Source organism: Rhinopithecus roxellana, chromosome 8 (assembly GCF_007565055.1).
Source record: "Rhinopithecus roxellana isolate Shanxi Qingling chromosome 8, ASM756505v1, whole genome shotgun sequence".
Taxonomy (NCBI): domain Eukaryota; kingdom Metazoa; phylum Chordata; class Mammalia; order Primates; family Cercopithecidae; genus Rhinopithecus; species Rhinopithecus roxellana.
Window position 1 is genome coordinate 136,491,854 of NC_044556.1, and position 14,441 is coordinate 136,506,294.

Genomic DNA, 14,441 nt, shown 5'->3' on the forward strand with positions numbered 1-14,441 from the left:
CTTAATGAATTTTTAAGTTTAGAAGAATGCTTACTTCGAGTTAAATTTTACGTTATGCTAAATAGTAGAGATACAAATGAGTGCTTCTCTTTTGATTTAACAAGTGCTTTCTTAAAGCTTACTATACCTACCTGGACTTTCTCCCTTTCAGCATTTAGACTATCTTGCAGTTCCTGCAGCTCTCTTTCTAAAAGTTCAACCCTTTGTCGATAACGCAGACTCTCAACCTGAGCCACCTCAAACCTAGTTTCAGCAATTTCTTTTTCTCGTCGTATAAATCTACAAAAATAGAGATATTAAAATTTTACGTGAATTTTAAAAAGCCAACATTTCAAAACTTGGGTAATTTGGTAAGATGACAAAAATCATTGACTTTAATAACTATTTCACATGTTTTTATTAATAATAAACAATAATGGGAAATGCATTCCTATTTTCTTTTATAGACACTGGCTTTAGAATGTTCATCTCTAAAATGATCTGAAAGGCATTTATTTTTTCAAGAGAAATCTGCTCTAGTTCCTACTATCAGATTCAAGATCCTACTATCATTATTAGTCACTTACTAGTATGTGTAAATGTTAAAAGTTATAAGTTTTTTGACAAATAGAAGAATGAACTTCATATCAAAATTATGTATAATCTCTTTAATTTATGCATTTGTAGTTTTATTTCACAGTTGTTATACCACAGAAATGAGGCAGTAAGAACATGATTTACCTGAGAATTTCCAAAATTTGTTCTTGAGATTTTCCTTCTTCACTGAGAGATACATTCAGTGGTCCTTGTACACCTTCCTTCACAGAGGCAACGACCTTGTCACTTAATTTTTCGATCTGATCATGAAGTAATCTGTTTTGTTTCTCCAGATCTTCACAGCGACATACACATTTGGAAACTTCATCCTGCAAGCCAAGAGTCTATCAGAATAGCAGATTTTCCAATACACATTTTAAAAAACAACTTGGCCAGGCACAGTGGCTAACGCCTGTAATCCCAGCTACTTGGGAGGCTGAGGCAGGAGAATTGCTTGACCCGGGAGGCAGAGATTGCAGTGAGCCAATATCACGCCATCGCACTCCAGCATGGGTGACAGAGCGAGACTCCATCTCAAAAAAAAAAAAAGAAAAAATAAATAAAAATTCTTTGAATTCAACTGAACATTCTATTCAGATTTACAATTATACCTTTAACATTCTCTCTCTTTCTTCCCAAGATGCTTTACACTCCAACAACTGTGATTCTGCTTTCTGTGTTGTTTCTTCCAAATGCTGACGGACTGATGCCATTTTTGAAACCTGCTCCTTCGCAGCTTGTAGAGCTTCAACATCAGCAGCATGCAGCATCAATTCTCTCTCATACTTATTCTGAGCTTCCACAGCTATTTTAGCCTATAAGAAATTATTCCCCAATTGATACCAAAGATTAAAAATCCATAAAGCTAGCTAGCACTTTTGGAAAAGATACACATTGAACTTTTTAAATAATAAAAGTAAAGACAATCTAAATGTAGCAAAATAAGAAATTAAAAGTTAATGCATTAGCTACTTAATGAAATATAATAAAACTGTCAGAAATGACCCTTAGAAGATGGTAGCAATTTGGACAAACTTTCTGATATAAGAAACTAAACATAACTCAGCTATATAAATACTAAATTATAGATCCACTGATTTTAATGAAATTTACTTTGAAGCATTTCCCTGTATTACATTTTAAAATAGTGATATACATGTTACATATATATAGGCAATAAAGAATAGTAACCAAACGAATAGCTATTAACATGACACCCAACTTAAAATAAGAACATTACCAATATCTTCAAATGTATTCCTATCCCATCCTACCATTTTAGTAACTCCAACTCCTGAATTATTTTATCATTTCTCATTAATAAAAAAATTATAAAAAGCTTCAACACGTGTGGACATACATACATACACTCAAACTAATGAGACTTTAACATTTTATAAAAAGCAGTATATCGATAGATGTGCAAACTTAGTAATGCATTAACAATGTTAGGAAGAGGTTCTTGTTTTGTTAAGGAAATGTTGTCTCTAATCAATTGTATCTATAATTTTATAACCGGATCTAGTGAAGGACAATAGTAAAATAATTTTTGCAAATGAGAGCCAAGTACAAATCTTAGTCTTCTACTCCTGTTTTTGTTTTCCCATTGTCAAGATTGCTTTGTTAACGAATATTGCACTATGTATTTATTTTTAGCCTTCATCTATACTTTTCAATTTGTCCTAAGTTCCACAAAAGTGGAAATAATCTTGAATTTTTCCAAGGTCCACCAGTTCTCATAATGCATAAATATACTTTAAGAATCATTCTCTAGGATCAAAGCTCATTTCTCAATTAACTGGCTATAACAGCACCACTTACTTGTTCCTGACAGTCACGTCTGGCTTGCTGCTCATTACTTAAAGCTGTGCTTGCTCTCTGAAGAGCTTCTTGTACTTCATTCTGAACACTAGAAAGTGTTTTTTTCAATTCAGATAACTAAGTAGAAAGAACAAGATTAAAACCAAAATTAATTGCAACCTTACTTGGAAAATACTGTATTGTAGTGTTACTATATTGAAGGCTCATTTTTCAAGATCCAATTAGACCAAAAAACTGCTGCTAAATTTAAAATGCTCAAACCCTGATATAATCAGTTTTGCAACTCTATCCATTCCCTAACATTTGCAAAAGTCGTCTCAGGTAGGGGCTTTTAAAAAGAACCACTGATACCTATTTCTGTAAAGTAGTCTAAACATTTCAATGGGAAATGTATATAGAGGTACAGAAAAGAGTAAAACATAATTTTGCCTACGTTTTTAATAAATTTCTGTTGAGATGAACCAAATGGCAACTAATGACCTAGTTAAAAGAATTCAAATCCTTACAAGTAAAAAAAAAAAAAAAAAAAACAACAACATTAATACCATTAACCTATTTACCTGTTGTTCCATGCTCTCTATGGCTCTTCTCTTATCATCCTGAAGTTCTTGTTTTTCCTTCTCTACTTCCATCAACTTCTTTTCCAACTGTGTCTGAAACTCAGCTGACTCTTTTAAACGAACTTCAATATTCTTACGCACTTCTTCTGTCACCTTTACCACATCACAAACAGTAGGATATAAAAATTACATACATTTAAAATCATATAATTACTTTCTCCAAATCAAAACTAATTTGATAAGAAAATTAATGTTTGCTTTATATTAGAAAAAGCATACATTAAAGGTGATTAGAAGATTCAACAACAAGCAAAAACACCATATAAATCTATAAGCATTTACCTTTCAACTTGGCTACTGGCCATTTTTCTCTTTTGAAATGAAATTTCCAATCCTCATTTCTCCCTCAACCCTCATATCCACTTGCCAAATCCATCTATTCTACAATCGAAAGGTATTTTCCTCACACATTGTGATGTCTTTACAGTGATGTCAACTACAAAAGAATCTTTTAAAATTGCAGCCCTAGACTACTGCTACAGCCTTCAAAATGAACATTGTATCTTCCAATCTACCACATGAATTTTCTAACCAAAAAAAAAAAAAAAATCTGATTATGACATGTTAAAAAAAAATCAATGGCTCTTAATAAAACTACAGAATATAATTTAACATATTTAAAACCTTTCACATTTGGTTATCAACTACATTTATAACTGTATCCCTTCACTACTCACTTTACAAACTGTCTTCTGAAGGCTTTCTACCATGGCTGAGGGTTCCCATTATGTAAAATACCTTTCTGCTCTATTTGCCTACACAGATACCTTCATTCAAGGCTTTATCTGCACAAATGCCATCTCTCGTGTAGGCATGCATACCCAGAAAACAAATAACATTCCCGACCTCTCATTCTCAACATTTGATCTGGACCATTCCAACAGCAAGGATAACCTCCTTGCTTCATGAATTTTGTGTTTTTGTTTTATCTGTCTTATGAGACTCAAGTACTTTCATAAGGTTAAAGGCAATGACGCTGGTCTAATTCATACCAGTGCCTTACAAAGCAATCCTCTAATTAATAAAAAGAAAGTTAACAAATGTGTTCAGATTGAATTCTGAGTTCAGAATTATACATACCTGTTTTTCCTTGTTCAGGGATTCTTCTAAACTAGTAACCATTGCTCGATATTGTTCTACATTGCTAGTACTTGTTTTGAGTCTCTCCTTTAAGTCATTCACCTGCTCTTCTGTCTGTCTTAGCTGACTCACAAGATCATCTACATCTTCTTTGTTGCTAGGCTGACCTAAAAGATACAACAGCTCTGTTAAAATTAGTATTTCCAATAGTATTTGAGATGACTGTTATAAAGAGCTTATGAAATTAGCATTAAGGTTCAAATATAGATATATTTAGAAAGTATGTTTCAATCTATGCCAAATATCAAAATAAAAACAGGTACTTTGTTATGTTACTTCCTCAAAAACAAAAAATTCAAATATTAATATTGAAATCCGTTACAAAAATTAAGAAAAGAATATTCAAAAGAGAACAATCAAATATTTCCACTAAACTGAGGTAGCTATACAAAGAAATGACAGAACTCTTAATTTATTAAATATTACGGGAAGTCAGGGACCCCGAATGGAGGGACCGGCTAGAGCTGTGGTAGAGGAACATAAATCGTGAAGATTTCATCTTAACATGGACATTTATCAGTTCTTAAATAATACTTTTATGATTTCTTATGTCTGTCTTTAATCTCTTAATCCTGTTATCTTCGTAAGCTGAGGATGCATGTCACCTCAGGACCACTGTGATAACTGTGTTAACTGACAAATTGACTGTAAAACGTGTGTTTAAACAATATGAAATCAATGCACCTTGAAAAAGAACAGAATAATAGCGATCTTTATCGTACAAGGGAAGACAACCATAAGGTCTGATTGCCTGCGGGGTTGGGCAAAAAGAGCCATATTTTTCTTCCTGCAGAGGGCCTATAAAGTGACACGCAAGTAGGAAATATATCGCTAAATTCTTTTCCTAGCAAGGAATATTAATATTAATACCCTGGGAAAAGAATGCATCCCTCCGGGGAGGTCTACGAATGGCCACTCTGAGAATGTCTGTCTTGTGCAGTTGAGATAGGGACTGAGATAAGCCCTGGTCTCCTGCAGAACCCTCAGGTTTACTAGGGTTTGGAAAACTCAGCCCTGGTAAATTTGTGGTCACACCGGTTCTCTGCTCTCGAACTGTTTTCTGGTTTAAGATGTTTATCAAGACAATATGTGCACCGCTGAACATAGACCCTTATCAGTGGTTCTGCTTTTGCTCTTTGCCTTATTCCCTCAGAAGCATGTGATCTTTGTTAGACCCTTATCAGTGGTTCTGCTTTTTGAAGCATGTGATCTTTGTGCCTACTCTCTGTTCTTACACCCCCTCCCCTTTTGATACCCTTAATAAAAACTTGCTGGTCTGAGACTCAGGTGGGCATGATGGTCCTACCAACATGTGATGTCACCCCTGGCGGCCCAGCTATAAAATTCCTCTCTTTGTACTGTCTCTCTTTATTTCTCAGTCAGTCAACACTTATGGAAAATAGAACCTATGTTGAAATATTGGGGGTGGATTCTCCCAATAATTAAACATTATTTACTCTAAAACACTAAATCTTAAATCTAAAATTTAGCCCAATTTTTATCACAAGTACATAAAATAGGCAGAAAACTGTAAGTTGGAAAGAATGTTTTATCACATGGTATCAACAAGAAAGTATATACTTATCTCCTAGATAATTATATACCCATTATTTATATGGATCAGATATTTATGAGTCTGTATATATGCACATATACAGAGAGATGCTTCTGTACTCCCAGTGGGGGCACATCCTTAAACTCATCATAATTTGAAACTATCTTGAGTTGAAAACACATTTAATATACCTAACTCACTGAACACCATAGCTTAGCTTATAGCTTATAGCTTTGCCTAGACTACCTTAAAGGTGCTCAGAACACTTACATTAGCCTATAGCTGGTCAAAATCTTCTAACACAAAGCCTATTTTATAATGAGGTGTTGAGTATCTCATGTAATTTACTGAACAAATACTGTACTGAAGTATTTTCTACTGAATATGTACTGCTTTTGCACCATAGGTTGAAAAACTGTGTGAATCAGAAAGTCTGCATACACTTATTAGTCATTTATTTTCCTTGTATTAAGAAATAAAACCATATAGAAAGATTGTTGAGACACAAAGGCTTTGAACTTGAAATGACGTATTTAAAAAGGGAAGCAAAATCTAATGAAACAAATGTTTTACCTGAGGCTACCAATAAGCAAAAATTGGGAATACTACTTTAAAGGAGATCATAAATCAACTCTTTCTTTAAGAGAAACTTATCATTGTAGATTTGGTATGTAACCTCATTTCCAAGGGGCCCGGGTTAAAAATCAAATAACTCTCTTCAGAAAGAATAATTTTTAAAGTATCAATAAATAGTTTCAAGGATTAGAAAACTGGGAACATACCTTGATCAAAGGCCAAGCCAAACTATTCTGAATCTTTTAAAACAGCGAATTTACTATTGTAGGCCCAAAACTGAGTACCACTATATAAAGAAAAAGTTGTTTTTTTTTTGTTTTTTTGTTCCATTTTACTAGCATTCATTAAAAACTGAGTACCACTATATAAAGAAAAAGTTGGGCTTTTTTTGTTTCTTTTTTGTTTCATTTTACTAGCATTCATTACTGACAGGATATATTATAATACTAAGAAATACTTATTTATTTACAATTATATTGGTCTACTTATTTTATTTACCTTTACCAGTTCTCTGTGAAGACTGAGAAGCAAGTTGGACTTCCATATTACTGAGGTGCTGTTTCAATGTAGCAATTTCTTTTTGAGCATTTTTAAATAGTTCTTTTGTGTTAAGATGAAGATTTGTCTCTGTATCCAGTTGTCTCTTTGTATCTAAAAGTTGAACCTGTAAAATACATCAACCTTATAACACTCTCTTTAGGTTCCTAAGCAACTAAAGGTTCAAACTATCTTTTTATAGACCTTTGGAGCTCAGTCGAGAGAGAGTAACAGAAAATAGATTTACTGTCACACCTGAGACAGCCAAAAAAACCAGAGAAAACACATGAAACAACTGAGATCCCTGAGATGGAAAACAAAAGAGGTGAACCTTATATTGCCTCGGTTTACTGATTTAAAAGTTTCCAGGCTATGACATAGGGAAGAGGAAATGAGGCAGAGGCCAGGAGACTTTCTGAATTGAGAACACAGAGCTGAAAGTCCAGGGAGACCAAAGCAGCTCAAATTTGTAAGACAGAATGTAAGACAGGAGGGGTGCACACACAGAGTACCCTGGAGCTCTACAGAGGGTCCTCCTTAAATATTCACCAGAGTAGTGATCGCTGCATATATATAAGGCGCCTACCCCAGACACGGGAAGAATTGTCCAAAGGAATTAAGAGTGAAGAATATCTGTCATTCAAAGAAAGTCAAGAATAATGCCTCTTCCCAGCAGCCAGACTAAAAAAAAATCCCCACAATTGCCCTGGACACTGGCACTAGCACTCATGAAAGTCTTGGCCTCAGTAGTGGGGAATAATAATTCCAGAATGCACACTGTTCTGGGCCCACCTAATACATCATAAAAGGCAAAGTCTAAAGAATCAAACCATTTTAAATTAACTTTACTGCATCTCAGAATAAAGCTCAAGAAGATTTAAAGGAATACAAAAATAGTCAGCACCCAACACAATAAAACTCACAATATATGGCACCCAGTTAAAAATTACTGGGTATAGAGTGAGGCCAGAAACTTAGTAAGAAAGTTTTTCAAAATCATGCTTCATCTTGGATGGCAGACTGTCCACACACCAGATTAATTACTGAACATAAACACACTACAGAAATTCAGAACTCTGATGGACTCACATCTAGATTTCTAGTAAGTGTATGCCTTTGTTCCACCTCATTTTCCAACTTCTTCTTTAGATGAGAGATCTCATGTTCCAGTTTTTCTATCTGGCTACTAAGTCTTTGTTTGGTTTCTGTTTCAGATCGCTCCAGTATTCCCTAAAGTAAAGAAAAGATTTTTGGTTATGCTTAAGAGAAAGGCAATACAAAAAATAAAAATTAAAGGCAAGAAAGAAATACAGTATTAAAACCCATTTCTACATGAAGAAGGTAAAATCCAGAGTATTTATCAAGAAAGTATTCTGGTATTTTTCAATATTAAAACATCTATTATACACGAAAGAGATGGAACACATTACAATCATCATTCAGATTTCCCAAAGTTTTAAAGAAAATAAAAACTTAAGAATTAAATCTTATAAATAGTAAAACTGCACAGTACACTGTAAATACAACTCAGGACTTACCAATGTATGGTTTCAATCAATTTTCTTTCAATATGTTATTTAAAATACTGAAATGTCTTAATAAACTCCAAAATTCAATGATTATAATGGATGACAAAAGTGATGGATAAATTTTCTAATTAAGGAAATTGAGAGGATACAAACATAATCTAAATTTAATTTTTATAAATTTTTTCTACACAGTCTTTTTATTGGTTACCTGAATTGTTTGCAGATTAGTTAGCAATAAGTTTTGCCCCCTTTGTTCAGCTAACAAAGACTCCCTTTGCTGAGAAAGACGAACTTCAGACAATTTAAGCATTTCCTTTTCCTTCTTCAAATTTTCTGCTCTTACCTTAACATAAGTAGAAATGAAATAAAAAAATGCTGAAAAACATGGTGTAAAATGTATTAAGATTATAAAATGATTCATACATCACTACATTTTTTTGATGCTCTTAGAGACTATACCTCCTCATTGTACAAGGAAATACAAAACTTACTTTCATGTGCTAAAATATGAAGCAAAAATTTTTGGGGATGATCAATGAAAAAATCTTTTGACTACTACAAATACTTATGGTTCCTTGTTCTAACAATCCAGACTTCAAAAAATAACAGCAAGAAAAATTTGATATGCAAGAATAAGAAAGCAGAATTGCATGACTGCTATAATCATACCTGACTACTATTAAATTATGTAAGTTTTAGAATCCAAGCTGGTTTCTAAGTACCTGTTTAAAAGTGATGATTCATCTATTTAAATCATCTCCCTCCCCTCAACCCACAGTACATTCTGAGTCTCAAGGGGACCAGGGAGAGTGTTTTGAAAACCAATAATCTGAAAGTACTCATATTTACACACAATGATTCATAAAAATAATCAACCATAAAATTCACTCTACCAGCTTGAAAAAATGCTGCTGCCCACTCCTCACAATGGAGTTGCAGCAAGATAAAAACAAAGAATACAGCCTTATAAGAGCATTATAGACCGGGCGCGGTGGCTCAAGCCTGTAATCCCAGCACTTTGGGAGGCCGAGACGGGCGGATCACGAGGTCAGGAGATCAAGACCATCCTGGCTAACACGGTGAAACCCCATCTCTACTAAAAAATACAAAAAAAAAAAAACTAGCCGGGCGAGGTGGCAGGCGCCTGTAGTCCCAGCTACTCAGGAGGCTGAGGCAGGAGAATGGCGTAAACCCAGGGGGCGAAGCTTGCAGTGAGCTGAGATCCGGCCACTGTACTCTCAGCCCGGGCGACAGAGTGAGACTCCGTCTCAAAAAAAAAAAAAAAAAAAAAAAGAGCATTATAAGACATGGGTTCAAGTCCTAACCAACCCATCTCTCATGACTGTCCCAAAATAGGCAAATTATATATTAGCTCTTGAGTGTTTCACACAGGTAAAATGGGGGACAACCATACCTTGCTTACAGTAATGATCAAAGACAGAAGAGATAACTAAGTAATAAAGAAGACTATATAAAAAATTTATCATCACTGAACTAAGTAGTTAAAAATATTGTTAATTTCAGATGGACATTTATAGTCAAGTTAAAATTCAGAAATATAAATTCAACACAATGTAATTATTATATTGCCTTTTATTTCAGATGAGCAAGAATGAATAAAACATATTCGTCTGGCCGGGCGCGGGGGCTCACACCTGTAATCCCAGCACTTTGGGAGGCCGAGGCAGGAGGATCACGAGGTCAGGAGATCGAGACCATCCTGACTAACACAGTGAAACCCCATGTCTACTAAAAATACAAAAAATTAGCCGGGTGTGGTAGCGGGTGCCTGTAGTCCCAGCTACTCGGAAGGCTGAGGCAGGAAAATTGCGTGAACCTGGGAGATGGAGCTTACAATGAGCCGAGATAGCACCACTGCACTCCAGCCTGGGTGACAGAGGGAGACTCTGTCTCAAAAAAAGAAAAAAAAATTGTCATTGTTAGAACCAAACACTGACCTACAAATTTAATTTGAAATACAAGACTTGTGAGTAAATCTTAGTCCAGGAGAAAAACAAATTCCTTTCCCTTTTCTATCTTAATAGAAACAATCACCCCACTAACGCACATTGGCTATTTGCAGACAACGTATTAATTATTTGGATGTAATCTATAAACTTCTTAAATACCTAAGTCCTATCAGTGAGTAAAATTCAAAGTAAAAACTAAACAAATGTCAAATGCAACTTATAATGCAAGTCGGATAAGGGATACTGGACTTACTTCTGCGACAGCTAGCTTCTCATTTGCTCCTCTCAAATCTTGAGTCATCGTATTGATAATCTGTTCTTGCTTTTGAGTCGTGGCAGTGAGTTTCTGATTTCTCTCATGAAGTGATGTTATTTCTCGACGATATCCTTCAACGTTATCTTGCAGCATTTCATAACTGGTATGAAAAAAGTAATTCTTTTTTTTTTTTTTTTTTTTTTTTTTGAGACGGAGTCTCGCTCTGTCACCCAGGCTGGAGTGCAGTGGCCAGATCTCAGCTCACTGCAAGCTCCGCCTCCCGGGTTCACGCCATTCTCCTGACTCAGCCTCCCGAGTAGCTGGGACTACAGGCGCCGCCACCTCGCCTGGCTAGTTTTTTTTTTTTTTTTGTATTTTTAGTAGAGACGGGGTTTCACCGTGTTAGCCAGGATGGTCTCGATCTCTTGACCTCGTGATCCGCCCGTCTCGGCCTCCCAAAGTGCTGGGATTACAGGCTTGAGCCACCGCGCCCGGCCGAAAAAAGTAATTCTATAAGTAACTGAAATGATATCCTAGCTTAATTCCTTGAAGAAATTTCACAATAGCTTAACCTATGTCCCCAATTGCCCTGAGAATATTGTCTCTAATCCTAATGTAACATCATATATACTTCTGTTACATTGAGTTCTCTTTAGAAATAACTCCAGGAACAGTTTGTATATTTTATTTTCACACTGAAAATCTGTCAGATTTGTCTTAACCTCAAACAACATGCTTACGTAAAATTGAATGAGCACTGGCAACAAGTTGCACTTTTTTTTTTCTAAATGGGAAAGGGGTTAATTTTATGATTCATGAAAAAGTGGCTTGTGTAATAAGGTAAAACCTTCATTCTTTTTTCCCAATTCCAAATGTAGTAGTCCAAGTTCTAAATAAACAAAGTATTTCATGCTAAATAACTTTCTAATTTTATTTAAAAAACATCAATTATATTTAAAATAATGCCAATACAACATTGATAACACCAGACATCCACTACAATGCAGTATGCAAATTAAGATATTATACAGGGTTAGTGATGGATTTTTGCTAATCCCTTTTTCTTCTATAATCCTCAGTTTTATTTTCTTATGTGCTTGACAGCTTAGATAATGGCTGGCCAGAGGTAACAACACAGAAAAAAGAAGGGCTTTAATTGGGGTTGCTGAACCATTAGATATATATATCCTGTCTGCTATAAAACAGAAATGGTTTTATCATGTACTAAAAAAAAAAATGCTGTCCTAACAAACTAAACTAACAAGTATTCAATGAATCTAACCACAAATAACCATGAAATATTTAGTATTATTTCTTTGGATGTGACCAAGAAAATTAATTCTCCTAAAACTACATAGCACTTGCTTCTCTTCTACCTAGAACAGAAAAGGTGGAATAAAATTTGCTCCCATTTCTCTCATTGTCTGGTGCATTTATAAAAGAATTAAGTCCTACTGAAACAGGTCCTTCAGTCTTAGGAAGGGAAACTACCAACATTCCTCACATGAACTTCAACTTTCTATTCATTTATTTCATTTCATTTCATTTCATATTTCATTTCATATTTCATTTTATTTCATCATTTCATTTCATTTCATTTTTTTCTATTTTATTTTATTTTATTTTTTTGAGACAGATTCTCACTCTCTCGCCCAGACTGTAGTGCAGTGGCCCGATCTCGGCTCACCACAACCTCCGCCTCCTGGGCTCAAGTGATTCTCCTGCCTCAGCCTCCTGAGTAGCTGAGATTACAAGCATGCACCACTGCCGCTCAGCTAATTTTTATATTTTTAGTAGAGACGGGGTTTCACCATATTGGCCAGGCTGGTCTTGAATTCCTGAGACAAATGAACCCCCTTCTTCGGCCTCCCAAAGTGCTGGGATTACAGGCGTGAGCCATCACACCAGGCCTCAACTTATTAAACAAGCTAAACCCTTAGCACTGCCCAGAGACTCAATTAATATGAAAAAAATGAACTACCAGAGGTTCTCATTCTAGAAGACGGTTCACAAAAAACGCAACACTATTGCAAATTAGCTCTTGAATTTAAATGATTTGAATTGTAAAGTATACAATTTAGACTTAATTAATTTGAAACAAAAGAAAACTTACCGTTTAGAAGCAAAATCTAGCTGGGTAGAAATTTTGGTATTTTGTGATCGCAAATCTGTAACTTGTTCTTGAAGTTTCTCAAGCTGCTCATTTTGTATTTTTTCATTTTCTGCTTTTTCTTTTTTGTAGTTCTCAAAAATTTCCTGCAACTAAACATTAGAGATTATGGCTGATGACATGCTTGAACAGACGCCAACAGAGCAGCCGTTCAAGCAATCTTGTATAACCGCATTGGTGATATCGGCTTCATTCTAGCCATAACATGATTTCTCCTTCATTATAACTCATGAGACTTCCAACAAATATTTATCCTAGACTCTAGCCCAAACCTACTACCACTAGTGGGTCTCCTTTTAGCAGCAACAGGAAAATCAGCTCAACTTGGCCTTCACCCTTGACTACCCTCCGCTATAGAAGGCCCAACCCCAGTTTCAGCCCTACACTGTGTTCTCTAAAAACCTAACCCAGGGCAAAGGTGTGATCTTTACCTGTTTAAGGGCAGCCTTAGCCTCTATAGCCTCTGTTGATTCAATAACAGGTACTGGAGCAGGAGTGGCAACAGTCTGTGATGTACTTGGACGTTTTGGAGTTGATGCAAGAGAAATATCATCTAAGCTTGACGCTTCAGGAAAGTAAAAAGACTAATAAAATGCTTTGTTGGCGTTCATGAATCAGTTTTAATCTAACAGTTCTTTGCAAATACACTATTACCAAATAAACAAGCTACACTTATTGAAATGAAATAATAAATTTGTAAGAGTTTTTAAATAAGGAATCCACTAAACAATGTATTAAGATTTTTTTGATTATTAGAAATAACTCAGTATTTATGGGTTAAGACATAATCCATATTTATGTTTTATTAAAACATATTATCTGTTTTGGTCATCAAAACATAATCAAAATAAACACTGTAATTCATTGATTCCGAGATGCACCTTTTTCAACAACAGAAAGCATTTCTTCTTTTTTGTTTTTGAGACGGAGTCTCGCTCTGTGGCCCAGGCTGGAGTGCAGTGGCCGGATCTCAGCTCACTGCAAGCTCCGCCTCCCGGGTTTACGCCATTCTCCTGCCTCAGCCTCCCGAGTAGCTGGGACTACAGGCGCCCGCCACCTCGCCCGGCTAGTTTTTTTTTGTATTTTTTAGTAGAGACGGGGTTTCACTGTGTTAGCCAGGATGGTCTTGATCTCTTGACCTCGTGATCCTGCCCGTCTCGGCCTCCCAAAGTGCTGGGATTACAGGCTTGAGCCACCGCGCCCAGCCAGAAAGCATTTCTTCTTAGTAATACATAAAATAATGGTATGTTTTACAGTTGATGGAATGTTATAAGCAATCATATATGGTAGTCAAATGTGAAGCTACCATCATTAGAGTAGCTATTGCTTATGTTGCAAAATTAATCCCTTAATGTACATTTCTAAATTATTCCTTTAAATAACTTTATAAAAACCTACCATGTAATGGAATGGCAACTCCGGTTGTTTGGGACAATAAAATACGGTACATATCACGCTGACGAACTATGGAATCAACAAGCTGCATTTGATGCTGTCGTGATTTGCGGAGTTGTTCGAGTTCAGTGAGGGCACTCTCAAGTTTGAGCTGAAGCTCAGTGATTCTGTAGAAAAAGTCAGCCTATTTCACTGGACTGAACTGAGAGTTAACTGACTGTAATTTCTACTGTAACTAACCAAGCATCTTTGCCTACCATTAAGCATACCATTTTCATCTCTCTCATCCTTTTTTT

At 35.5% G+C, this 14,441-nt stretch overlaps 1 protein-coding gene across 1 annotated transcript in view; it reads right to left on the reverse strand.

Annotated features, from left to right (window-relative positions):
• TPR (translocated promoter region, nuclear basket protein) overlaps positions 1 to 14,441 on the reverse strand; it is a 64,555-nt gene that overhangs the window by 29,169 nt on the left and 20,945 nt on the right. The window contains exons 16-28 of the mRNA XM_010365913.2: positions 14,149 to 14,312; positions 13,182 to 13,315; positions 12,694 to 12,842; positions 10,578 to 10,740; positions 8,563 to 8,697; positions 7,915 to 8,055; positions 6,787 to 6,952; positions 4,098 to 4,264; positions 2,958 to 3,110; positions 2,398 to 2,514; positions 1,188 to 1,391; positions 721 to 905; positions 132 to 279 (exon numbers count right to left, since the gene is read on the reverse strand). Of these exons, the coding sequence (XP_010364215.2) occupies positions 132 to 279; positions 721 to 905; positions 1,188 to 1,391; positions 2,398 to 2,514; positions 2,958 to 3,110; positions 4,098 to 4,264; positions 6,787 to 6,952; positions 7,915 to 8,055; positions 8,563 to 8,697; positions 10,578 to 10,740; positions 12,694 to 12,842; positions 13,182 to 13,315; positions 14,149 to 14,312 (2,026 nt within the window). The remainder of the gene's footprint in view (positions 1 to 131; positions 280 to 720; positions 906 to 1,187; positions 1,392 to 2,397; positions 2,515 to 2,957; positions 3,111 to 4,097; positions 4,265 to 6,786; positions 6,953 to 7,914; positions 8,056 to 8,562; positions 8,698 to 10,577; positions 10,741 to 12,693; positions 12,843 to 13,181; positions 13,316 to 14,148; positions 14,313 to 14,441) is intronic.